At 40.5% G+C, this 22,250-nt stretch overlaps 1 protein-coding gene across 5 annotated transcripts in view; it reads right to left on the bottom strand.

Moving 5' to 3' along the window:
• Positions 1–928: 928 nt before the first annotated feature.
• Positions 929–22,250, bottom strand: part of LRRC8D (leucine rich repeat containing 8 VRAC subunit D) — a 49,982-nt gene continuing 28,660 nt past the window's right edge. For 2 of the 5 annotated variants that reach the window (XM_066325180.1, XM_066325182.1), the window contains one exon: positions 929–3,817. In XM_066325180.1, coding sequence (XP_066181277.1) covers positions 1,251–3,815 — 2,565 coding nt within the window. In that variant the 5' untranslated portion in view covers positions 3,816–3,817 and the 3' untranslated portion in view covers positions 929–1,250. Of the gene's footprint in view, positions 3,818–4,243; positions 4,428–5,515; positions 5,717–21,870; positions 21,891–22,250 lie in introns of those variants that run through there. The other 3 variants (XM_066325184.1, XM_066325181.1, XM_066325179.1) reach the window with 3 other exon arrangements.

Genomic DNA, 22,250 nt, shown 5'->3' with positions numbered 1-22,250 from the left:
TAATGGCTTTCAAAGTCACCTTCCGAAAGAGTTCAAACATCAAAACTATTTCCAACTTGAAAGCCACGTGGCAATATTCTCCCTTTTGCCACTCACCTCTGCATGAGACAGAGGAGTGTTATGGAGGCTGAGGGGGAGACCAGCCTTTGCCAGTGTGAAAGACTAGCACACTGGACCACAGAAGGAATCTCACCAAAAACATGAATCCTTGAGGAGAAGAATGAAGGCAAACACACCTGGCCTGATGCAAAACTTTGAAGTACTGCAGAGAAATACTGCAGAGTGTCCAGAGAAGGGCAGTGGAGCTGGTGAGGAGTCTGGAACACAAGTCCTGTTAGGACTGGCTGAGGGAGCTGGGGGTGTTGAGCCTGGAGAAAATGACAGACCCTTATCACTCCCTATCTGAAAACTACCTGAAAGGATGGTGTAGTGAGGTGGGGGTCAGTCTTTTCTCCCAGGTAACAAGCAATAGCACAAGAAGACACAAGCTTGTGCTAGGAAAGGTTTATATTACTAGGAAAAATTTTTACACTGAAAGGGTGGTCAAACATTGGCATAGGCTGCCCAGGGAAGTAGTGTAATCACCATCCCCAGAGGCATTCAAGAAAAGTGTAGACATGGTGATTAGGGACACAGCGGACCTGACCTGGCAGTGTTACGTTAATGGTTAGACTTGATGATGTTACACATCTTTGCCAACCTAAATGATTCTATGAAACCACATACCTTAATGCAGGAAAATGGTGGTTCTGGTGCAGTTTAAATCAAAGCCAAATGGGTTTAATTTGCCAAGGATAGCTAAACACTAACAACACAATTCAACATGTGTTTCAAGTGCTGTTAGGCCCACACCACATACAACATTTAGCCTTGGTTTGTCTCTCCATAATGCACTAAAGTAAAACCAGACCTTAAGGAATAACTTGCATAGTAAGAAAAGGTCATCAATTTAATCATTTACTTTAAGCAGGCAAGCAAATTTGTAAACATTCAAAAGCGGCAGCATCCAAGTTACAAACAATTTAAGGAAAAAAGAATTGAGATTATTAAGGTTCTTTATCCGCTCAAAAATTTTGGAAAGGAACTTTTAAAACACCGCAAACATTGAACACTCAGTTGCACTTGTTCTAATCCTGCTAGTAATCCCGCCTTCCAAGGAATTCTGCTTTCTAAAACACATGAGCTCACAACTGCCATACTTTTTAGCATTTATTGTTTGGAAGTCAGCTACCAGAGCATTTCACCTCAGTCTAAATCCCATTAGCAAAGGGAATGCCTGTGTCTTGATTCAACACCTCTTTAACTTCTGAGGGTAAAGTGTCAAAGAGGTGATCTTCTACTATGAGCCCACTTTTCCTGAGAAGCTGACACTGCCCCAGCGTAGCTGGCAGACGGTCCAAGCAGTTTCCCTTCAGTTCCAGGTAAGTCAGTTGCAACAGCTGACTTACTTTATCTGGGATTGAGGTAATACAGTTTTGTCCCAGACTCAAAGTCCTCAATTTAACACATTTAAACAACTGTTTTGGCAAAATGTCGACTTTGTTTCCTGTGATGTGAAAATGCTGAAGATTTTGAAGCAAACCTATTTCCACTGGAATCACCGCAATTGAGTTGTAGCTTACATCCAAACACCTAAGTTTCTGTAAACTGAACACTGCGGCAGGTAAGGTTTCAAGTTTGTTATTGGAGAGATAAAGAGACTCCAAATTCTTTATGTGGGTAATGGATGAAGGAATGCTGACTATTTTATTGTGCCACAGCTTTAAACAAGTCAGTCTTTTTAAATGCTGGAAACTGATGATTTCTTCAATTGTGCGTATGCTGTTTGACTTTAAATCCAGTTCCTGTAAGTTAGAGAGACTGAAGATGGCATGGGGAATTCTCTCCAGTTCACAGTTCTGCAGTTCCAACTCCGCAACATTTGTCATTTTCTTAAGGCTATTGAGTACCACAAGCTTAGTGCCATCATTATGAATGACTAGTTTTGTCAGATGTGGTGCTACATCTGTGATATTGGGGGGAATTTTGGTCAAATTGCTCTTCACGTGGAGAATTTTAAGGTGTCTCAACTCCCTAAGAGATTCAAGCCCTATCATTTTATTATTTTCAGAGTTCAAGTTGCCTATCAAATACAATTCACGGAGGGTTTTGAGCAAATACACCCACGCAGGAATTTCTGCAACATCTGTGAATTTCACATGAAGGCATCTCAAGTGGTCCCGGAGGAAGCTGAAGGCAGTCTGCTCGACCTTCGCAGGGCAGTGGTACAGATGAAGCTCCTGAAGATTTGTCATCTGGGAAATTTTGGCTGTAATTTTCGCTTCAGGAATCAGCTCCAGTTTCAACACATCCAGATCTGTCAGATCAAACACTGCATCAGGGACTCCCGACAGCATGAAGAGATGCAATTCCTGCTTGTCCTGGGCGTTGCGGGAGACATGCTGCCGAAGCTTTTCGTAAGTCCATTCGTGGTTTAAACTAATCCCACGCAGTTTGTTCTCGCTCACCTCTGACAAAAAGACACCAAATCGCTTAGAATACAGCTGGTCATACTGATCCACCATGTGCAAGAGAAACGCAAAATCATTTTTGACATCAGGGATATCACTGAAACTGCTCTCTTCTCTGACCTTTTCGAAAGAGTATTCTTTTAAAGGTATTCGGAACAGCCAGAAAAGCGTGTAGAGGCAGATAAAACCATAGACACAAATGAGGGAAATATAGCTGATAAGCAGCTTCTTCAACATATAAGCCATATTGTGTGTACATTCAAACTGTGTGTAGCCAATCAGGTGTTCCACTTTTGGGTTGCAGATGTGCTCAAAACTGATGGTGTTGACAAAGTTTGCAGTATAGCAGAGAATAAAGATGAACTTTACGGTCTTGATGACAGTCTGGCCAACATAGAGCTTATAAATCAGATCACTGTCTTCCACGTGAGCCCGGAACTTACGGACTTTCTCAAACAGTGCCTTGGCTTGTTCTCCATCTTTCTTATCTAAAATCGTGACACTGGGAATCTCGATCATCGGCTTGTCGGCTGAAAATTTGAAGCCAGATTTGGTTATCATGGGAGTGGTAGCACTTGGGCTTCCTTCATCACTGCTAGTGGAAACATACTTGGGCAGGGACTGGGCACCAGTTAACCTCTGTTTGTTCTCAGAGTCCTCACATGCCGTTTCAGACAATGCTTTTGTAGTCCAAGGAGACTCAAAGCACTTCCCCAATATAGACACAAAATGCTCAATTTTTGAGCAAGTCTTGGGATACTTGAACCAAAAATTACTACTGACTATTAAAATGATAGTATGGATGAGAACAAGATAGGGAAAATACTTTGAGTACCAAGGAAGAGCCAAATGATAGCACATCTGGTTGATAAATACATACTGCTGAAAATCCAAATTTGTTTTACGGCCTGAGGAATCTTTCTGCTCCTTCTTCACCTCCTGGTCTGCTTCAGTGGGTTGATACTGAGAAGAGGTAGCTCTGCTCAGAAAAATGTTAGGTGTTACAGTAGGGGCATTTCCAAAGGAAACAGTTCTCATTGATGCTTCTTCTTGACCAGTGGTTGTTTCAACAGTGGTAAAGTCAGCCTTCCCTGCTGTATCAGGCTGCACTTTTGAATTTACAGTAGACTGCAAAACTGGCAAGCAGACCACCTGGTCTTTTGTCAGCTGCATGGTTCCAGCAAAAATGGCAACCATTAACATAACAACAGCAAGATAATCCATAAATACATCCCACCATGGTTTCAAGATACGGTAAGTTGGCTGGATGTCACTGAGCGATGCAACTTCTGCAAGGGTAAACATTCCTACAAGAGAACAAAGACAAAATCAGTGCTGTTGACTGGGGACATTAATTTTACCATTTAAAAACAATGCCAGCATGACATACACATCCTCAGGAGGTTTTGCTTTTTCTTACGTTTTGTTGCCTGTCACATATTGCCCATCATTCCACTTAACAGTTTTTCCAAATGATATGACCAAAACAACGCAGTATTTTAGCAAAACAGGCTTCTCACTTCAGGCCAGATCATGTTTACCTGTCTTTGCCACTTCACAGCACCAAAGCCTGCTCTGTGTAAGTAAAATACCTGAAAGGTATAATGCTGTAGCTGATATATATTAATAAATGGAGAGCAACAATAGACTACACAGCACAAAATCCAATTCCGTAAAAATGATTTTTTGAGTCTGAGCATTTAAAATCCAGTACAAACAGTATTTTGTAGTACCTTGCATGTAAACAAAATAGCATTTGTCTAAACGCTTTGCACTCTGCTCCTGACTTGGACAGCACACAACAGGTCTTGTTATGTTGTCAGCAAGGTCTCTCATTTCTTTTCATCTAGCACAACACAGTACTTTCCACTCCTTCCTACTGAGCATCACATGTCTTATCAGACTGATCGGTTTCTTTCCCTTTTAACTGTTCCTTTCACTGCACAAGTGAAAGCCTTGCAGTTACTATGTGAACATTTGGAACAATCTTTTTTAATATATTTGCATGTTTTAAAGTTAAAAACAGTCGTATGGGGCTCTGAGCAACCTGATCTAGAGAGTGGCATCCCTGCCCACAGCAACTAGATCCTATTTTTAGGAAGCTTCCAAGTCAAACCATTTAATCTATGACTGGACCAAATACTGGTACTGTACATATTTTTCTCCCCAGTTGATTTAACCAAGCTAACCAAGAACAAATCGCACAACTCTTTCTTAATATAATGGGGAAAACATTTTTTCAGATTATCATCACATCACTAATGATCATAATAGGAAGCCTGTTAGTACAGGTAGGACAGGAGCTGACTGCAAGGCTTTCATTTTATCTTAAACATATGCACATGAGACAAAGCAGCAAATTGACCACGTGAGAATGCAAACCTCTCTGCAGCTTTAAATAACTTGCTTTGCTTTTTGTTTTGACAAAATATGGAGGAACCAACTTATCAGCTTTTTAAAAAATAAGCTTCCTGCACAAGCAGGATGTGGTAAAATCATCATTTTGACTGCTGAATGTGTGACCCAAATTTGCCATTTCTAAAGAAAAATATCTAGCTTGTGTGCACACATGCAGCTGGGAAGGAGATAGTATGTACACCATCCCACAGAGTCTTCTCCCTTTGCTTGGGAGAACAGCTTAGCAGAGCCCAAGGACACCAAAGCAGGCAGTAACAAGATGCATTAGATTTATTATTTTTAACTTGTAGCACAACAGCTCTTACAGACCTGCACCTTACACACTCTAAAGCATGATAATTTAATTATTTCTAGATAACAGACATTTCTACACAAAAGAATTCAAATATCAGCAATTGCCTCTATTTTCAAAGTCATGCACTAGCACCCCTCCTTCCCCACACCAGTGCAAGCAGCTCCCACATCTTGGTCTGTGGGAAAGGCCAACGCTTGTCTTTACTACCACAGAGCTCACAATCAAAGTGTCTCCTCCAACACAGGGACATACCCAGCCCCTGCCCTCCCACACTCCTCCCAGAAGCTTTTACCAGTCTTGCATGCCAAGCCTCAGATCTGGTGGAGCCAGCCAGAGAGGAAAGGACTTTATCTCACTGCAACACTCCTCTTGGTGTTCTTAGCTGTTGCCAAAACTTAAAAGTTAGGGCTGAGTTTCTCAGGGAACCAGCAGAAGGAGCTTCCAGTTCTCACTTTATTTTCCAGTGGGCAAAAAAATGTCAAATACTCCTCCCTCGTTAGAGGTTTTTGAGGTCTTAAAGTCCTCCCAGCTCCACAAGGACCTCCTTCCTGCGAGGTTCCTGAGCCTGCCCCCACGCACCTCCCCAGGGCTGCAGCTGCTGTACAAAGTGCTGAAGGACACGGGCCAGTAACACACCCCAGCTATCAAAGCCTCGCAGCGCCTTGCTTGGACGTTAGCTACAAACTCCCACCTTTAATGTCTCCCAGTGCTTTACCTGCACTGAGTCACAGCATGACTGCTTACAAACCTTTGACATTTAAACAATAACACTGTGCAAATGAATACAGCATCAGCCATTTGTGCCAATGTGAACAGATTGATATAAAAGGACCCTCCCAGCTCCTAGGGCCCAACTGCCTATCACCTGCCCAGAACAGGAGAACCACAAAAGCAACAGTAGAGGTGATTGTTTTCCCCAAATAGATTTTTATCTTCCTAGGAAGCTCTCTGGAAGGCATACTCTTGATCTCCATGCTCTTTTCTCTGTGGTCTCATCTACCCTGGCTACCACAAGAACTTCTTGCCCACCAGGAGAGTTCAGCAGAAGAGCACAAAGCCAAAGGCAGAGCGAGGACAAGTCCTGTGGGTCCATGCCAGCTGTGCCCCAGCTCACGCAGCCATGCACGGGGCACGGAGAGCAGGGCAGGAAGAGATCACTGCTGGAACAAACATGGGGAGCTGCTACTGCTTGTTCCTCTGGGGCTAGCCTTTCTCTCAGCTTTGGACTAGCTAATTACGTGGGAAGTTATTTCACTGAGGTTTGGGGCACGGCCTCCAGAATTCCTTTCACAGAAAGGAGGTGATTTTATTGCTTCTGCCATGAGAACACGTGGATAAAGCACGGAAACTCAGGCACTGTAGACATGACTGCTCTAAACAACTGAAATAATGGAAAAGAAATGACGGAGCACAAAGTGGTTCCAGCTGAATACTTAGAAAGAACAGCAATAAAAGCAAAAGTTAAAAATTGCCTCTACCAGACCTCTGTCTTGCACACACAGAATCATTCCCAAAAAGGTTGGAAGACACAGCAGAACCTCAGTAATCCTCTTTGTGAAGCTGTACACAGCATGGTGTAACAGGAGCTTTACACCAAGAAGTATCACATTCAATGTTCTGAACACATCTTTCCTTTCAAGTTACTGATACTCAGAGAAGAGCTCCTGTTTTGGCAGAGATTAGCAGTTATAAAACACAAAAAACTCCTCTGTGGCATTACTAACTCTGTCTCATAAAAGACAGGCCTTTTACTAGCTAGCAAACATCTAATCCAAGAGCTGAAAACAGATTTGCCTCCTTACATGTCCAAAATGCTTAATGTTCCGAGTCTTAAAAACCAAAACAAAAAACTATAAACCTACACACAGTATAAGACACATTCTGACAGGCTGCAAATAAATTTGATATTTTGTCTCTTAAATCCATCATAACATGTATAGCGTTTGGTTTTACTAAACTAATAACTATAAAAGTTACCTTTTATTATATTTCTGCTCACACTTAGAAATCAAACAACTTAGAGGCACTCAGAACAAAAGGTCTGTACAGCATTGTAATAGGTTTGGATTTTCTTTTTCCAATTGAATTTAAACTATTCAAAGCTTTTAAAACCTACTGTCTGGAATATTCCTTAGAGTAGGTGGATAGTATTTTCACTGCTAATTTTCAACTCCTTTTAAGAGTGACAAATTGGGCTTTGAGTTTCATTGTAAGTTAAAGTTATAACACAGAAGTAAGGAAAAAGAAAGATGCAAATGCATCTTTCATGGCAGGCAGAGCCTGCAATACCCTGCCAGAGGTGGTTGCCCCTCAGAACCAGGGGCATGCTCTACTCACAATGCCAACGCAGAAAACGTGTGAGCAGATACGTCAAACTGAAGAACAAAGTTCTGTGGCGGCTGAAATGTTAAAATACCTGATTTCTTATGGTGAAGACACAGACTTCTTTCAGTCCATTTTCAGGGCTTACAATGCACCAAATGGACCTTGAGGCTCAGCAGAACAGGGGGTTTTGACATACCCAAGGATGAAAAAGGTAGAAAAGTGAGGTTCTTGAAGAGAATTTTTTCCATTCACAATATGGAATGTCAGGACAGACTCCTTTTTTAAATAGCACATCTTTGTTTAGTTTTAATAAATGCAGATTTTAATTCAAGCCTATTGCCTTATGATCCTTAGGGCTGCACAGCTACATTAAGGCTTTAATTTTAACAAGTAACTTTTTTTCCTCCCAAACCCTCTGTCTCCAGTTCTGTGACATGGATGACATTCTAGGATAGAGCTGAAAAAGTTGATACTATCTATCACTTCTAGGTATCTACTGGGCGTATTCTTTCTCCTGAAACAAAAAATATTTAGCCTAAATGAATGCAACTCTTCAAAGCACAGCTGTTTCTTGCTACTTTCTAAGATTTTAGGTGGAAAACCTTTAAGTTTTGAAAGTAATACAGCAGTGTGATGTGGAGCTCTACACTTAAACCTACTTTATTTATTTTGGAGTTATACAAGTTACAGTGAAACTGGAATATAAAGAGAAAAAATTAACAATGACAATACAATTGTCATAGGCCCACATTAAATCAGCAAGGGTAGCAACTCATTTAATAAATCATTCTTCTTAACAATTATAATAATTGCATTAGTCTTAAAGAAAAGCTGTAATAGAAAGAGATCAGAATGCAATTAGCCTGGTGAATTTCTGACACATTTCAGACTATAAATGCTGAAATACAAAAGGGACATACTTGGGATATTTCCTAAGGAACCGTTCTATCTTAAATACAGAAGTTAGCAGAAAAGGAAGCAGCAGATTGGTATGTCACTAATGTTTATTTACATCCTACTTCTTCCTGTACTTACAGAAAAAACTATCTGTCCTGTAACTCACTGTCTCTCCTGTCTTAAAAGCATATTTAAAGTTAAAGCAAATTCAAAGTCAGAACAAACAAATAAAACAAGAATTGTAGCACATGATACAATCATTTACTCTCAGGTTCCCAAGACTCCAAACAAGTCCACTTTGTTTCAGGAAACAAAAAGATTCTTGAATTCGCCTTGTTACTGCATCTGGTAAAGAATTTCCTAAAAAAACTCAACATTTCTAGCTGAAAAGAAAACGTGCTACCATGAACAAAACTGTCTTCTCCCTTCCCACAGGAAACCAAGGAGAAGAAAAGTTTTCCCATAACTAAAAGGCTTTGCTAGCTTGTTTTTGATCAAGTGACTGTAAGTTTTAATTTATTTCCACTGTATATTTTGTTGTCTCTTTCCATGAACTGTTTCTACTTCTGCACTATCCTATTAAACCAGACTATTAGACCTTAATGTGGTAAGAACGGATTATGGGATTCCTGCTAGCCAGGACCCTGCCAGTATCAACCGTTCCATGGGCAATCTGCAAAGGTCAAAAAGATGGCACTTTGCTTTTTCCCCCCACTCCTTTTCTTCTCCACAGAACCAAGAGTAAAGAGCTCCAGAACTCTTGTGAAATTATGCACAAATTCATAAAGGAGAGTCTATAAATCAGGTTAGGCATTCTGAGCATACAGACACATCCAAACCTGCACTGGTTATTCAGTTTCTGAGAAGTTTAAAACAAACCAAAGGTTTAACCACTAGTAGGCTTTGTGATCGAGTAATAGAGGGAAATTGCCCTGCTAAAGTAGATGGCAATATTACAACTATCCCTAGCCTGGTCTGCACCTCCTAGTATGTTGGCTATGAGGAATTAGCTGTCTGCTGCTTTATTTCACAAGGGATTATTGTGCTTTACTCTACCTGAACCCACTCAAGCTACAAAAGCAGCTGTAGGCACAACTGTGACCACAGCTCCTCCTCTCAACCATCCTGACAACGAACCCCCGAAATTGATCTAAGCAGGGATTTGTGCACTGAGTGTCTTTATTGCTTGAAAAGTCCAAGAAACATTTCACAGGAAAATATAACATTAGTGGTTTTATAGTATTTCTCTGTGACATGGAATGTTTTGGTGCTACTTCAGTGATGGAAGGCACTGCAGAACATTAACACCAGGATGGGATTATGTTATCACATACTTGCTGATCAGTGCTTTTATCTCTGGAAAATTAAAAACAAATTTAACACAAAAAGCTGCATAGAAAAAGATTCCCATTATTTCCTTCCACCCAATTAGAATGACAAGAATTCCCACTTACTGTTTCTTCACTAAACATCTGACAGCAACCACATCTACCCATTTAAAATCAATCTGCAAGATCTAGTTTGGTTTATTTTTCTATGGCTACCCTGTAATGGATGATGACTGGATAAGGAAGAGCAATGAACACAAAGCTGAAAGGGTATTTCCTATTGAGAAAAACATTTCAACTAAGAAACAAGAGTTCCACAATAGCTTTTAATTAAATCTCATTAGATAAATATATATGGAAACATATGATGCTTTTATCTGGTAACACACTTAAATGATCAAGGAGGGATAATTAGGATGACTCATACACTCATTATTTGAGAAACAAAAGCAACCAAACAACCGCCCCCATCTAACCCATCTCCCCCAGTTCCCCCATCCCACTGCCCAAACTGCACAGCTGTAACTTTGGACTTCCCTTAACGTGGATATATAATATCTCTCTCTCTATATATAATATAATACATATAGTCTCTGATATAGTCTGCAAATACATTCTCCAGGTAAGGAAGTATCATCTTTATGCACAACATGAACCTCCCTGACAGTAACTTGCAAAACAAAAAATAACCAAAATCTTATTTCTCTTTGATTGCATAAAGAAATATTAGGCTTCAGGAAGCTGGAGACAAAAGTAAGATTCTTTATATAGTCAATGTCAAATTAGTACCATTCACAAAACTGAAATCTATAAAACCCACTTTTAAAAAAAATCTTAAATGCTGCCCTTCAAAGCTGGGCTTTTTCAGGTTGTGTAACACTCTAACCTACTTTTGGATACTGCTCTTTAAGTGTTTACACGGAATCTTCCTTGTTTACCAGTTCTTTGAAGGTCTAGTGCCATACACCACTCCTACACAGATGGTTTTGTAATCAATGTGATATTTAAAAAGCAGTATTAGCAGCCATTATTTCCCTAACAGTAAACTGTCAAATCTTACCTCATTCTTGCCTTGCTGTAAATGACCAGAGAGGTCTGCTTAAAGATGACTTTCAAAACAGGAGCCTGTTTTTATATTTCTGAGAGTTCCCCAAAGCACCCAAAGATTATTAACATAATTAAAGCTCCCAAAAAAACCCCCAAATTATTAACACAATTAATTCTGTATTTGCTGCATGTAAATTCTGTCTACAGAGCACAGAAAAAGAACTTCTCACTTTGCCTAGTGCAGTATTCCTGAGCATGCTCTTACAAAAGGAGCTGCTTTGACCAAAAGTGCAAGCTTCATGTTTTAATGACATTTATCCCCAGGCTTCAGAGCGCAGAGCAGGTGTCCAGTTTACTTCCCAAAGCTCAGGGAGACCCTAAGCTGGATTTTCAGCAACAGTGCTCCATTCTTACTTCTCATGTGTTAGCAGGGTCAGACACCAGGAAGGGCAGGAGAGAAGAGATGGGAGAAGCAAACAGGATTAGAGAGAGCGGCCCCTGAGCATCCCTCTTCAAGGGTCTCTATCCGTATCTATGTATTAACCACATGTGAATTTACAGTTACAAAACAGACTACCCAGCAAGGCAACATGCAAGAAACCAAAAGAGGTGGCTAATAGGACACCAGCAGGGTAAATACTCAAGATGTGTTTCACATCTGTAAGCAACAGTCCACGAACGCTCAGGCATTCCATGGGCACAGCTGCCAGAACAAAAATCCTACAGCAGAGAGGCAAGGACATGGCACACAGTGGCAAAGCACACGCCTTGGATGTACCCTGGCACATGCACTCCTGCCCTCACACTGCTGCTACAACCCCTGTTATTTATGCAATGACAATTCATCCCTCTTTTATCTGAGGCGGCACATCCCCAGTGATCAAAGTCACACCGCCAAGGCTGAGTAACCAAATTTCCAACAGCATTTTCTGTTTCACCTAGCCAGAGAGAAAAAATAGTGACCAGACACTTTGTATCTCATTTCACAGAATTCCCAAAACAGCCAGACCAGTAACCTTGAAAAGACAGCCCAAGTTGTGGTGCAGGACTCCCAGTTTAACACCAAGAGCTTTTACTCAAGCGCAGACACAACTGAAAGCTACCGAAGCAGATTTAACCTGTGCTGGCATGGATGTACAATGCAATTAGAAGTTATACCATACAATAAACTAACAGCTGCTTGCACTCAAGTGTAAATATTTAATCCTTCTGCCATTTCTAAATCTGCTGTTCCCCTATCTTTTAGGCTGTGAGGTTTCTACAGTGTTTTCATGACCACTATCAGAAGTAGAGGAACACACAGTAAACATCTGGCACTTCTACTAACCAGAGCACTTTGGGAATTTATCAAGTTGCAAAAGCAAGCTGCACCAAAATAAAAGAACATCTGGTAACTCTTGTCCCTAGAGGCTGCTTTTTATCACTAAAAACAACTCAGCAATACAATTAAAAATAAATTAAAATAAATTTAAAATAAATTTAAAGGACTGGAAGAGAAAAAAGTAAAAAGAATACAACAAATTTTTGTTTTTCCTTTTTAGATCAGAAGCCTGAAAAATAAAACAGTTAAAAGTGGTTTATATCCAAGTTATTCAAATTTGTTTTTACATAAATAAGTCCACATGGCTACAAAGCTTGTTACATGAAACTGTTTTATCTCAGTTAGAGACAGCACTCAGCAACTCATGCAATTCCTCTAAAAAATATTCCTCTGATGCACAGCCACACACTACCATTTCTCTGCCTCCTTCTTCCAAATTCACTTGGAACTGGGGCAACTTCAAAGTGGTAAGAAATTCAACCTGGCATATACGGAGCTGATAGTTTGGTGATTTTAAGCCACAGAATGTAAAGATAAAGATCTTATTACAGGATGTATTAGTAGCTCTAACTACACACCCTAAATGTACCTAAAGAATATGGAGTGCCTACAAAGAGAAACGTGTTGCTGAATGAAGTTCACTTGGCTGTATATTTTAATAGTCCCTCTTCAGGGCAAAATGAACTCTCCATCTTAACTCATGGTACTAAAGCCTTGTTTTACTTAATTTCTAAACTGCATTCTCACCCACATGGAAGCAGGTTTACCAAGAACTGAAGTAAATGATTTTCAATTAATACTTTCTCCTTCCTTTTATTTTTAATGGACATGTCAGCAACCTTGAACTGGAACATTTACAGCATCCTCACGGAGATCTAGAGCCAAGAAGAGACAAAGTTCCTTTAACTAAAGAACAGGCTCCATTGTTCCCTATCTGAGCTGTTTCATCTCTTCAGCCTGCAAACACAGTGACTCTCACTGTGTTACACGTTGAACAGAACTTTTATAAAAATTTGCACACAGATAAGCTACTGTATTTTCAAATATCTGCAGTGACACTTTCATTATACCCATTAGCTACAATCAATCTAAGAAAAGTCATTCTAAAATTAAAAAATTAAAACAACAAAAGCAAATGACATATATGCATACACACAAAAAAGTGCCCAGTGACACAAGAAGCTACATGTAAACACAAGCCTCCCACTCACACATCAGAGTTCCTCTGTTTCTGCCAAGAGCTTTTCTGTGGCAAGAGCATTAAATGCCTTAAATGCAGCTGAGAAGCAGGATATGAAGAAACACCAAGTCCACCTTTCCTTCTACCCACTCTGCTGCTTTGATAAAACAATTAAAATGCTAGTTTACAGCTTGATAAATAGGCTGCACTCTCAATTTTCAAATACACAGTCTCTCCACTCTTTATGGGACAACAGTCTAAAACTTAGTTCCTACTTAAATGTCACATAACTTCTTTTATCCCCAGGGAGAAGGGGATACTTCCTTGCTCAAGCCAAGGTCCAACTGCAAAGCCATGTCATAGAAACTACTGCAAAGAACAGCCAAGGAGCCCCTGACACCCCCCAGTATCTTGTCTCCCCTGACCCAGGGCAGGCACCACTCAGCTGACAGCCTGCTGCCAACCCTACCTGCTCTTCAGAGATCTTCTACACCTCAGACATCCTGCCAGATGGGCAACAACTATGACTTCTCACATAAAACTCTGATCAGCAGATGAAGGATAAGTTATTAATGTTACCACATTCCTGCCAAGCTTCCAATAGCTGAATCTCCAGCGGTTTCATGCCAGGAAAAATGCCTGCAGCTGAAGCATTTATCCTCAAAGGGATTTATTTAAGTTTACTATAATTCTTTTTCCTCTTCTAAACTTAAGCTGCTTTCTGTAAGAGATAAGCTATTTGCTTAGCCCATCTAGTCCCATAATTGTTTGGTTCAGGGTGTGTACTTCAGTACTTTAACATAAAAAGAAATTGCACTGCAACACATTTTCTGGGGGCCTCTTCTGAAATTTTGCTGATGAGTTTAGATCACCTCCTTCCTTTTTATGCTTTATTTTCTCAAAATCCCATTCAAAACATTGACTTAAGAACAGAAAGAATGTTCCAAGACTTGCTGTCCTCCCAGAGATTGCAGCATTCCTGCTCGAACAAGCAAGCTTTCAGCTCTGCAAAAAGGTTCTGTTGTATTGCTTGATGCCGTTCATCAGCACTAACAGATCCATACAACCTCAAATTTAAATATTTACTATTGCTAAATTTTTATTATGATTTGACTCAAATGCTCCAGCTGGAACTGTAACCTCTGCACTGAGCGCCCTCCAGCAGGGAGTGGGCAGACAACCCTTGCCCCTGAAGGCTCACAATCTAAATGTGATTATTTGTTAGGCAATGATAAGCATGTTTGTGGCTGTAACATTCAAAGCAAAAAAGCAAACTCCCTCAGGCTTCCAGAAAAAGATGTGGGATAACAGCCTGATTAAAGTATAATCAAATTTAACGTTTTAACGCACTGCAATCTTTGAGAAGGCTTAACATTATGACCAGATAAATCCCTTTATAATTACAGCATTCTTATATACTTAGCCATGCTCCTTCCCACTGGTTTGAGAACGATGCTATCTCAAAACTAAGGCACTAAACATAACAGCTCTTGAAATCTACATTTCTGGTGAAAAGGACAATGAAACTTTCCTTTCCAGTCAAATTTGTTTTAAAATAGATAATGAAGCTGACTGTGTATTTCATGTCAAGTAACATAAAAACACAGAACGAGGACACTATTCAATTCCATTTACAGATCGATACCACTCCTGCTCCAGCACACAGGATTTTTCCATGATTACTCCAGGCTTTCACACACACTTGCAACAGAGTTTTTGGCAGCCACCTTCAAAAACACACACCCATGTATCATATCACTGTCTGTCTGACTTTTACAGCCAATATCTGCTTGGATGGCCACATCAGAAAATCAACACAGAGGCAGCTTTTTTATTCTGTGGGCAGCTTCCCTTTTTCCCAGGTGCTCTCTATTTGAACTCATTTTAGCAAATTTCACATCACTTAAGGGTAGCACAATGGCTGTTCCCCAGCTGCTACAGAAATAAAAGCGAAGCCCCTTCTAACTGGAGGAAAACAACACAATCAGGTTTTGCTGTTGCCGCTCTAAGCAATTTTCACACCCTTCAGCAGGCCCCAGTCAGGTCCTCAGGAGATTCTGTGCAAGCATGAATAACCAGCAAGGCAAGTTCAGGACACAGCACAACATCATACTGACCTGGCAGAATAAGTCTTTACCTTCTAGTTCACCTTCCAGCCCTTCCACCAACATGCCAACATTTAAAAAAAAAAAAGGAAATGCAAAGACTGAGCTTGTGCAAGTACATCAGTGATTTCAGCATCCTGGCTCTCATTGTGACTAACACCAAGCATAATGCAAGGCTTTCAGAAAAAGGTGCAATCCAGCCCCCACGGCTGCCCTGGTGTCCTGAACAGAGTAAGAACTTGTTCTAGGCAAATTCTTAACAGCACATGCAGCAGCATTTCTATAAGCATATGTGATGGACTCGGAGTCACCTACACACAAAGCAGGAACGATGGAGTAAATGATGTTTTTACATTGTAATAACAACACCAGAAAACACCAGTTCTGGTGCAGTGGTGGTGGTGAGAGAGTGAACAATTAGAGCGTTCTTCTCCCAGGCATGCAGAGAACTCCAGGTACTCAGAGTCATCAGGTGGCACGGGCCTGCAAACACCCCTCTCAGCACACAGGAGCCTGGAGACATCCTGCAACTACCAGGCACAGCAGGGATTATTTGAGCTCTTGCTTTACATTTCAGGTTGTTGACTCAACACATAATAAAACACAGAATGGCCACAATTTCCCATAGAGTGACCTGTATCACGTCATAGCTGAATGTAGGTCATCTTCCACACAGACCTATTTGTAAGTGACTGGCATTATTTCCACAAGGATCTACTCAAGAACATTACGACAACTAGCCAACCGCTTTATTTACATTTTCCCGTTATCTCATCGCACACTTGGACAACTGCCCGTGCGTGTGGGTGTACAGCAGTAATATACATATGACTACATACCCACCAGTCAAGAGTTCGGGGTTTGTCATGGCCAGACTGAAACCATCCATTTAAGAAAAAGTTTTGTAACAGTTTGTCTTTGACCAAGAGCTCTGCCTGCCAAATCATGCCTGAAAGTACATTCCTTTTAAAATAAGAAAAATTTTATCAAGGCCCAGAACTGTATGGTAGTTTTTGTTCCCTTTTAGACTAAACAGCAATTCTAATCTCAGTTTCAGGTTCCTCAAAGGCTAAAAGAAAAACCTTTCCTCTTCAATATAAAACCACCAGGCAACTTTGGATTAATGAAAATTTAAGTAAATTATTCCTTTAAGCTTTCACTGGTTTCAATTTCCCAAGAACAGATTTGCTTTAGGAAGTCAAATGAAGTACTGTTGTCTACCCCATCACAAAGTTTGGGACATCCACACATAGCACCAACTGACCTGGCAGGTAAGACCCAAAATGGTGACTTTAAAAAGGCAGGTGATGTGCTACTGCTGTGAGCTCTAAATTCTTGTATATGGTCATTGCCATGTCCATGTTCGCTGTGCAGAAGCCCTGGATTACAGCACCGAAGTTGGATCTTTGCTCACCACACATAAGCAGGTACTGTTGTTGCAGCCTAGTCTTGAAACATGGCTAAGAGCTTATTGTGCAGCTTGCTGTGATCCAAGTGGCAGAGCCCCTGCTGGGTTAAAGCATTCTGTATGAGACAGAGCACCGTGACAATCCTCCTCCTGACTCAGCAGGGGCACCCTGTCTATCTCATCATGCCGTGCCTCAGATGTCACTCACTACCTCTCACAGTACTTACTTGAATTATATGTTCCATGTGCCTTGCATCTCCAGTTCCTGTGTCTTGGTCAGTTTCTTCAAACTGACACAAACAAACAAAAAAAAGGGATTTTTGGACAAGATAGACTCTGCTAGCTCCTGACATTCATAGTGCATAAAAGGTTCAATTCTCTAATCTATATCAACGCCTTACTGCATTATATAGTGTGTCATCCTGTTTCGAAAGGATTATGGCCCAAAAATTCAGTTGAATTGCATCAGATTTCATACTGTATAACACAGGAGAGTGTTTGAGGAAGGCAGAGTTTCAAGACTGACTAGTTATGGAAAGGAAGAACCTTTAAGTTTTTGCCACAGGCTAAAATGGGAATAAATCTTTTATTCTCTACATTATCAACACTTTGATCTCAGGAGTAATCACAAAGTAAAGTCATCCAAAAAAAAGTTTTCTAGTATTGGCAGTGTGTTGGAATTATTCTTTACTATGCAACTCTACTATGAAAAGTGATTTAACAAATGTATCATTGAAAGATACAAAGTAGCAGGAAATTTTGGAATCTCTGTGCAGGTGTACAAGTCACAAATAAAACCATTTCTTCCCAGTTACTGAAACTCTTCCTTTGGGAGTGCAGCCAAGTTTTCCACACATAGTTGATCTGGGTATTGTGCTCTGCACAGACTTACTTGCTGAAGCTGGCCATGTTCACTGACATTGCTTTGTCAAAATATGAGAAGCAACTTGTAAATAAAGTTTTACTTCTACCCCTGAAGGGGGGAGAAACAACTGACTGTATGAAATGAGTAATCATGAAGTGGTTTAAAACAGAAACAAGATCCCCATCAAAAATTAAAACAGTCATGGACGTAAAGGGCAACAGGATTAGAGTACAAAATCTCAAGTTATATAAGTAAGAGCATTAATGCTATTATGACTCATTTATTAGAGAATCTTTATTGCCTTCAGTTAACAAAAAAAAAGTGATGATGGCACAGCTTGAAATTAAGTTAGATAAAATGATTTCTTCCCTCTGAGTTGCTGTTTGTGAATAGTTGCAATTTGAACAGAGATCTCAAATCTTCACTGTAACACAGACTCAAAATTGGGAGTCTTTTAGCAATGAGCAAAAGCATAATCATATCAATATAAAATATTCCACTTTTCCCAGTGAGACCTGCACTTGAGCTTTTTAATTGCAAGGTCTACACCTCTACCATCCAAGGCAAGGATCAGCAAGAAACAAATCAACCACATTGCAACACCACAGACAGCTACTACAGTTTTCTCCAGTCCTCCTCTGTGACATCTGTCAATGTCAAAGCCACAACACATTACAGGGTCTGATCCTCCAACTCCTAAAGAAGGTCTCCCTGCCAACTGTAACACCATCTCACCAACCACTTCAGGGCAAACTACTTCTTAGTAATTTTAAGTCACTGAAAACCCACAGGACATAAAATTATAAATTACCAAAACCATGCCAAAACCCAACATGGCCAAAACACAGCAGCAAAGTGTAGCTATTTCTCTGTACGTGAAAGCCAAGGGATTTCTAGTGTTTCATTTCCTCTAATGCACAAAACCTAAATGCCAGCAGCATGCTCCTTGGTAGAAGCCCAAAGACCACTTAAAAGTCCATTTTCAAAATGTCTTAGACTACGTAACTTATTTCATTACTTTCCTCACTTTAAAGTACAAAAGCAGCTTCACTTTCCTCTATGATCCCCTCTGACTCTTGGAACTCCTGTGGGTAGACCAGAACAGCAAGAGTTATGAATACAGCTTGTATCTGGCATTAACTAAACATCTTTAATTTATTACTACAACTACATTACAAAATGCACATATACACAAATGTGTCTTGCAGATCAAGCCATCTTTCCACAGTCAGCAAATGATGCAATTTGTTCAGTCACCACAGTCCAGATCAGACCAGTGACACTGTAAGACATCACACAAACAATACAATAGCACGTACTGAAGAACTACCAAAAACTCATTTAACAAATAAAAGCCATCTCGTAAAAAAATCCCATGAGAGTCTTTTACTGCAGTATATCATCTGTGTTTTAGACTCAGCATTCAAAAACATTTAGCTTTTCTACAACCAAGAATTTAACTTGTGTTGGAATGACTGCATGCAGGGAAAAATATGGCAGTCATACAAAAGCCACAAAATATCACAATTCCCTGTGTTTCTTGATGCAGCTCCTAAGAGCCAATTCATAGCGTCTATGACTTCAATGTCATGTTTTCCTCTGTTCACAGTCCAGTATCCTTGCTTGATTCTTTGCCAAATTAGTGCTACATTAAGCTAGAAAGGCAGCCCTTTCTTCCCCCTAGAGGTAGGAATGATGTGTTCTTTTTATGCTTGCAAAGAACTTCAATGATAGTCTGTTCACTGGTCCTCATCTTTAGGCCACAAATGGCATGACAACAAAATAACCATTCCCATCTACACGGACAGCAATGCTAAAATGCTTCATCTTTTGAACCTGCTAAACTTTTAAAACTTTTAAAACTTTTAACTACATCACCATTTTTCTCACATTCTTGTTCTAAGACTTCCCTCTCTTTATAATCCTGCAGATGGTTTTTTACCAAGCCTTGGGTGGTGAACAGACGTGGGCTGCAAGACCCATGCGGAGCTGGCCAGTTCTCTTTGATCACGTACACGTGTTTCTGTGTGGACACAGTGACAAACACGGAGGAGCTCTCTACTCTTCACCTGACATCTCAGGAGCACACTGAGGTACACTCTGCTCACAGTGCAGAGCAGCTATCCCAGCGGTTGGAGACCATGAAAGGGAAGCAGCAGTGACACAACCCTCAGGTCATTCTGCCTGTACCTGCACCTTCCCATCAGTATTTTCTGTCCACTTGTATTTACCAGATGCAACTGTCACACCAAATAAAGTTGTGGGTGTGCCTGTCTCATCGACATGTAACCTTGGGAAGGAGAAAAGGGAAAAGAAAAATGTAATGGAAATTACAGCATTTCTAACTCTCCATTTAAGAACAGAGAGAAGCTTTCTCCAAAACCAGTGTCAAGAGCTAATGACAAAAGAAATTGAAGATTTTCGACTGACAGAAACACAGCTAAACCTTCTTCTTTCCATAACTTCAATCTCCTTCCTCTATTTCTCTCTCCATTTCTGATGCTATCAGTCCTCAAAGATGCTTTATTTTCCCAGCAGATCAATTACTTCAATATAATGGAGAAATACTGCACAAGTATCATCACTGAAAAGCTGAGTGTTCAAAAAGCAGTTTGCTACTCTGATCCATGGAAATTCTGTTTGTAAATCAGCATGTATGCCGTGCAATTAGAGGCACAATGACACATTTTAGCACACAGGGTGTGTTCTCCCTTTATCACCACCTTCCCTTCATACACACACCCTCAGTGTTCCTTCAGTCCAAATTAGGCTCCTTCTTATATTAAATTTAGAAACAGAACTCTGAATCATCAGTTCCTGTTGTGAAAGTAGCTAGAAACAGATACGGCAAAAGAAGTTTCCTAGTAAACAGCTACAGAATAATCAGTCCACCACATCAGATCCCACTGTTACCAACTCTTTTATAGGCACAGAACAGAATTATATATAGATTTATACAAAACTAAACAAAATAATTTCCTGGATGTCTAATCCTTCCTAGAACCCTATCAATTCTTACCCATAATGGTATCATGCAGCAGTGAGTTTCAGAAATTAACTGTCTACTACAAAAAAGAAAAAAAAAAAAGGGGAAAAAAAAAAAGGGGGGGGAAAACCCCCCAAAAATCCCCAAAAAATCCACAAACAAACCCCACAACCACACCCAGCTTCCCCATCCTCCCCAAAATATTACTCAAACTCACTGCTTGTGAGCCTGCTGCCATACTCACTCCATTCTGTTTTACTTTTCCTCAACAATACCTTAGATGCACCTTCAAGAAGAGGAACAGAAAGATCTAAGCTGCTACTTTGCAAGAGAAGAGCAGCACAAAGATTCCAAAACTGGTTATGTGCAAGAAAGGTACACAATAGGTAAGTTCCAGACAGAGTTCAGACAGCATTACACACAAGTTAGCCCACTCTGCAGAGAGAAATTACTTCCTCGCTTAAGCAGAGTGGAAATGCACTCATGTTTCCCAGCTTGAGTTCATGAAGAACCATATCCATGGTTAGGAAACTCTTGGTCACAACTTGTGGATTCCAGTTTCTTCAGCTGCTCTTGAAATACTTAACAGAGCAGCCACGTATCTAAGGCCAAGAGGCACCACCCATGTACATGCCTCTCCTGTAGTATACAATATATATATATATATATATATATATATATATACACACACACTTTCTAGCAGAGAGGCCAGATGCTGCTAAACAATGCGGCATACGTGAAGAACATTTTGGTTTGCAGGTTTGTACAGTCCCATCTATGACTGACTCACAGAAGTCATTATGACATCACATACCACTACTCTCAATAATTCCTGTATTAAGCACAGAGGACACTTTCAGAAAATCTTTCAGCCCTGGGAACATTTTGGGTGGAATACACCACTTTCTCCTATTTATTGTTTGTTCTAGCACTTATGCCCTCTCACCATTACAAATGTACTTATCTCCAATTGCCTGACTGCAGCTCCCAGCCATCAGTTCTGTATCATGCTTGTTTCTGTTTGCATTTTAGCCTCCAGCGTGGTCTCGCACAGAAGGTGCTTCCCACCAATTACCAAGTTCCTCCAATTATCCATCAAGAAACAACAAACCCAGCAACAGAATGAACCTTTCAGGCTCTCCTTGTGGAACACCAGTCAGCCTTCAAGTGTCTCCTCTGACTTACACGAACTCACTCCCATTTTCAACAGGCTGCTTGTGATCTCAGTATTATACATGATTCTGTACCCACTGCCCCTCCTACACCCAAAGTTATATCCGCTTGCTGCCCTTTGACAGCAGTCATGTCCAGTTGCTGACTCACTGTACCCTCCAACAGTCTTCTCCCCAAGCTCCTATTCTGTCACTACACTGAGGGCCCCATGATATTTCAGATTACATTAAATTGGACCTCTGATTGATACAGCTCACCAGGCCATGCGAATTTTGGTGTACAAGCTGCCTTGTTCTTGTTTACCACACTGCCTGGTGTGATATGGCCTGCCAATTTTATCTGTATAGATCCTACCCCTGTCTCTACCTACTTGATGAAAAGGTTCAATGGAA

Source organism: Sylvia atricapilla, chromosome 9 (genome assembly GCF_009819655.1).
Source record: "Sylvia atricapilla isolate bSylAtr1 chromosome 9, bSylAtr1.pri, whole genome shotgun sequence".
NCBI classification, from domain to species: Eukaryota; Metazoa; Chordata; class Aves; order Passeriformes; family Sylviidae; genus Sylvia; species Sylvia atricapilla.
This window is presented reverse-complemented; position numbering and strand designations above follow the sequence as displayed.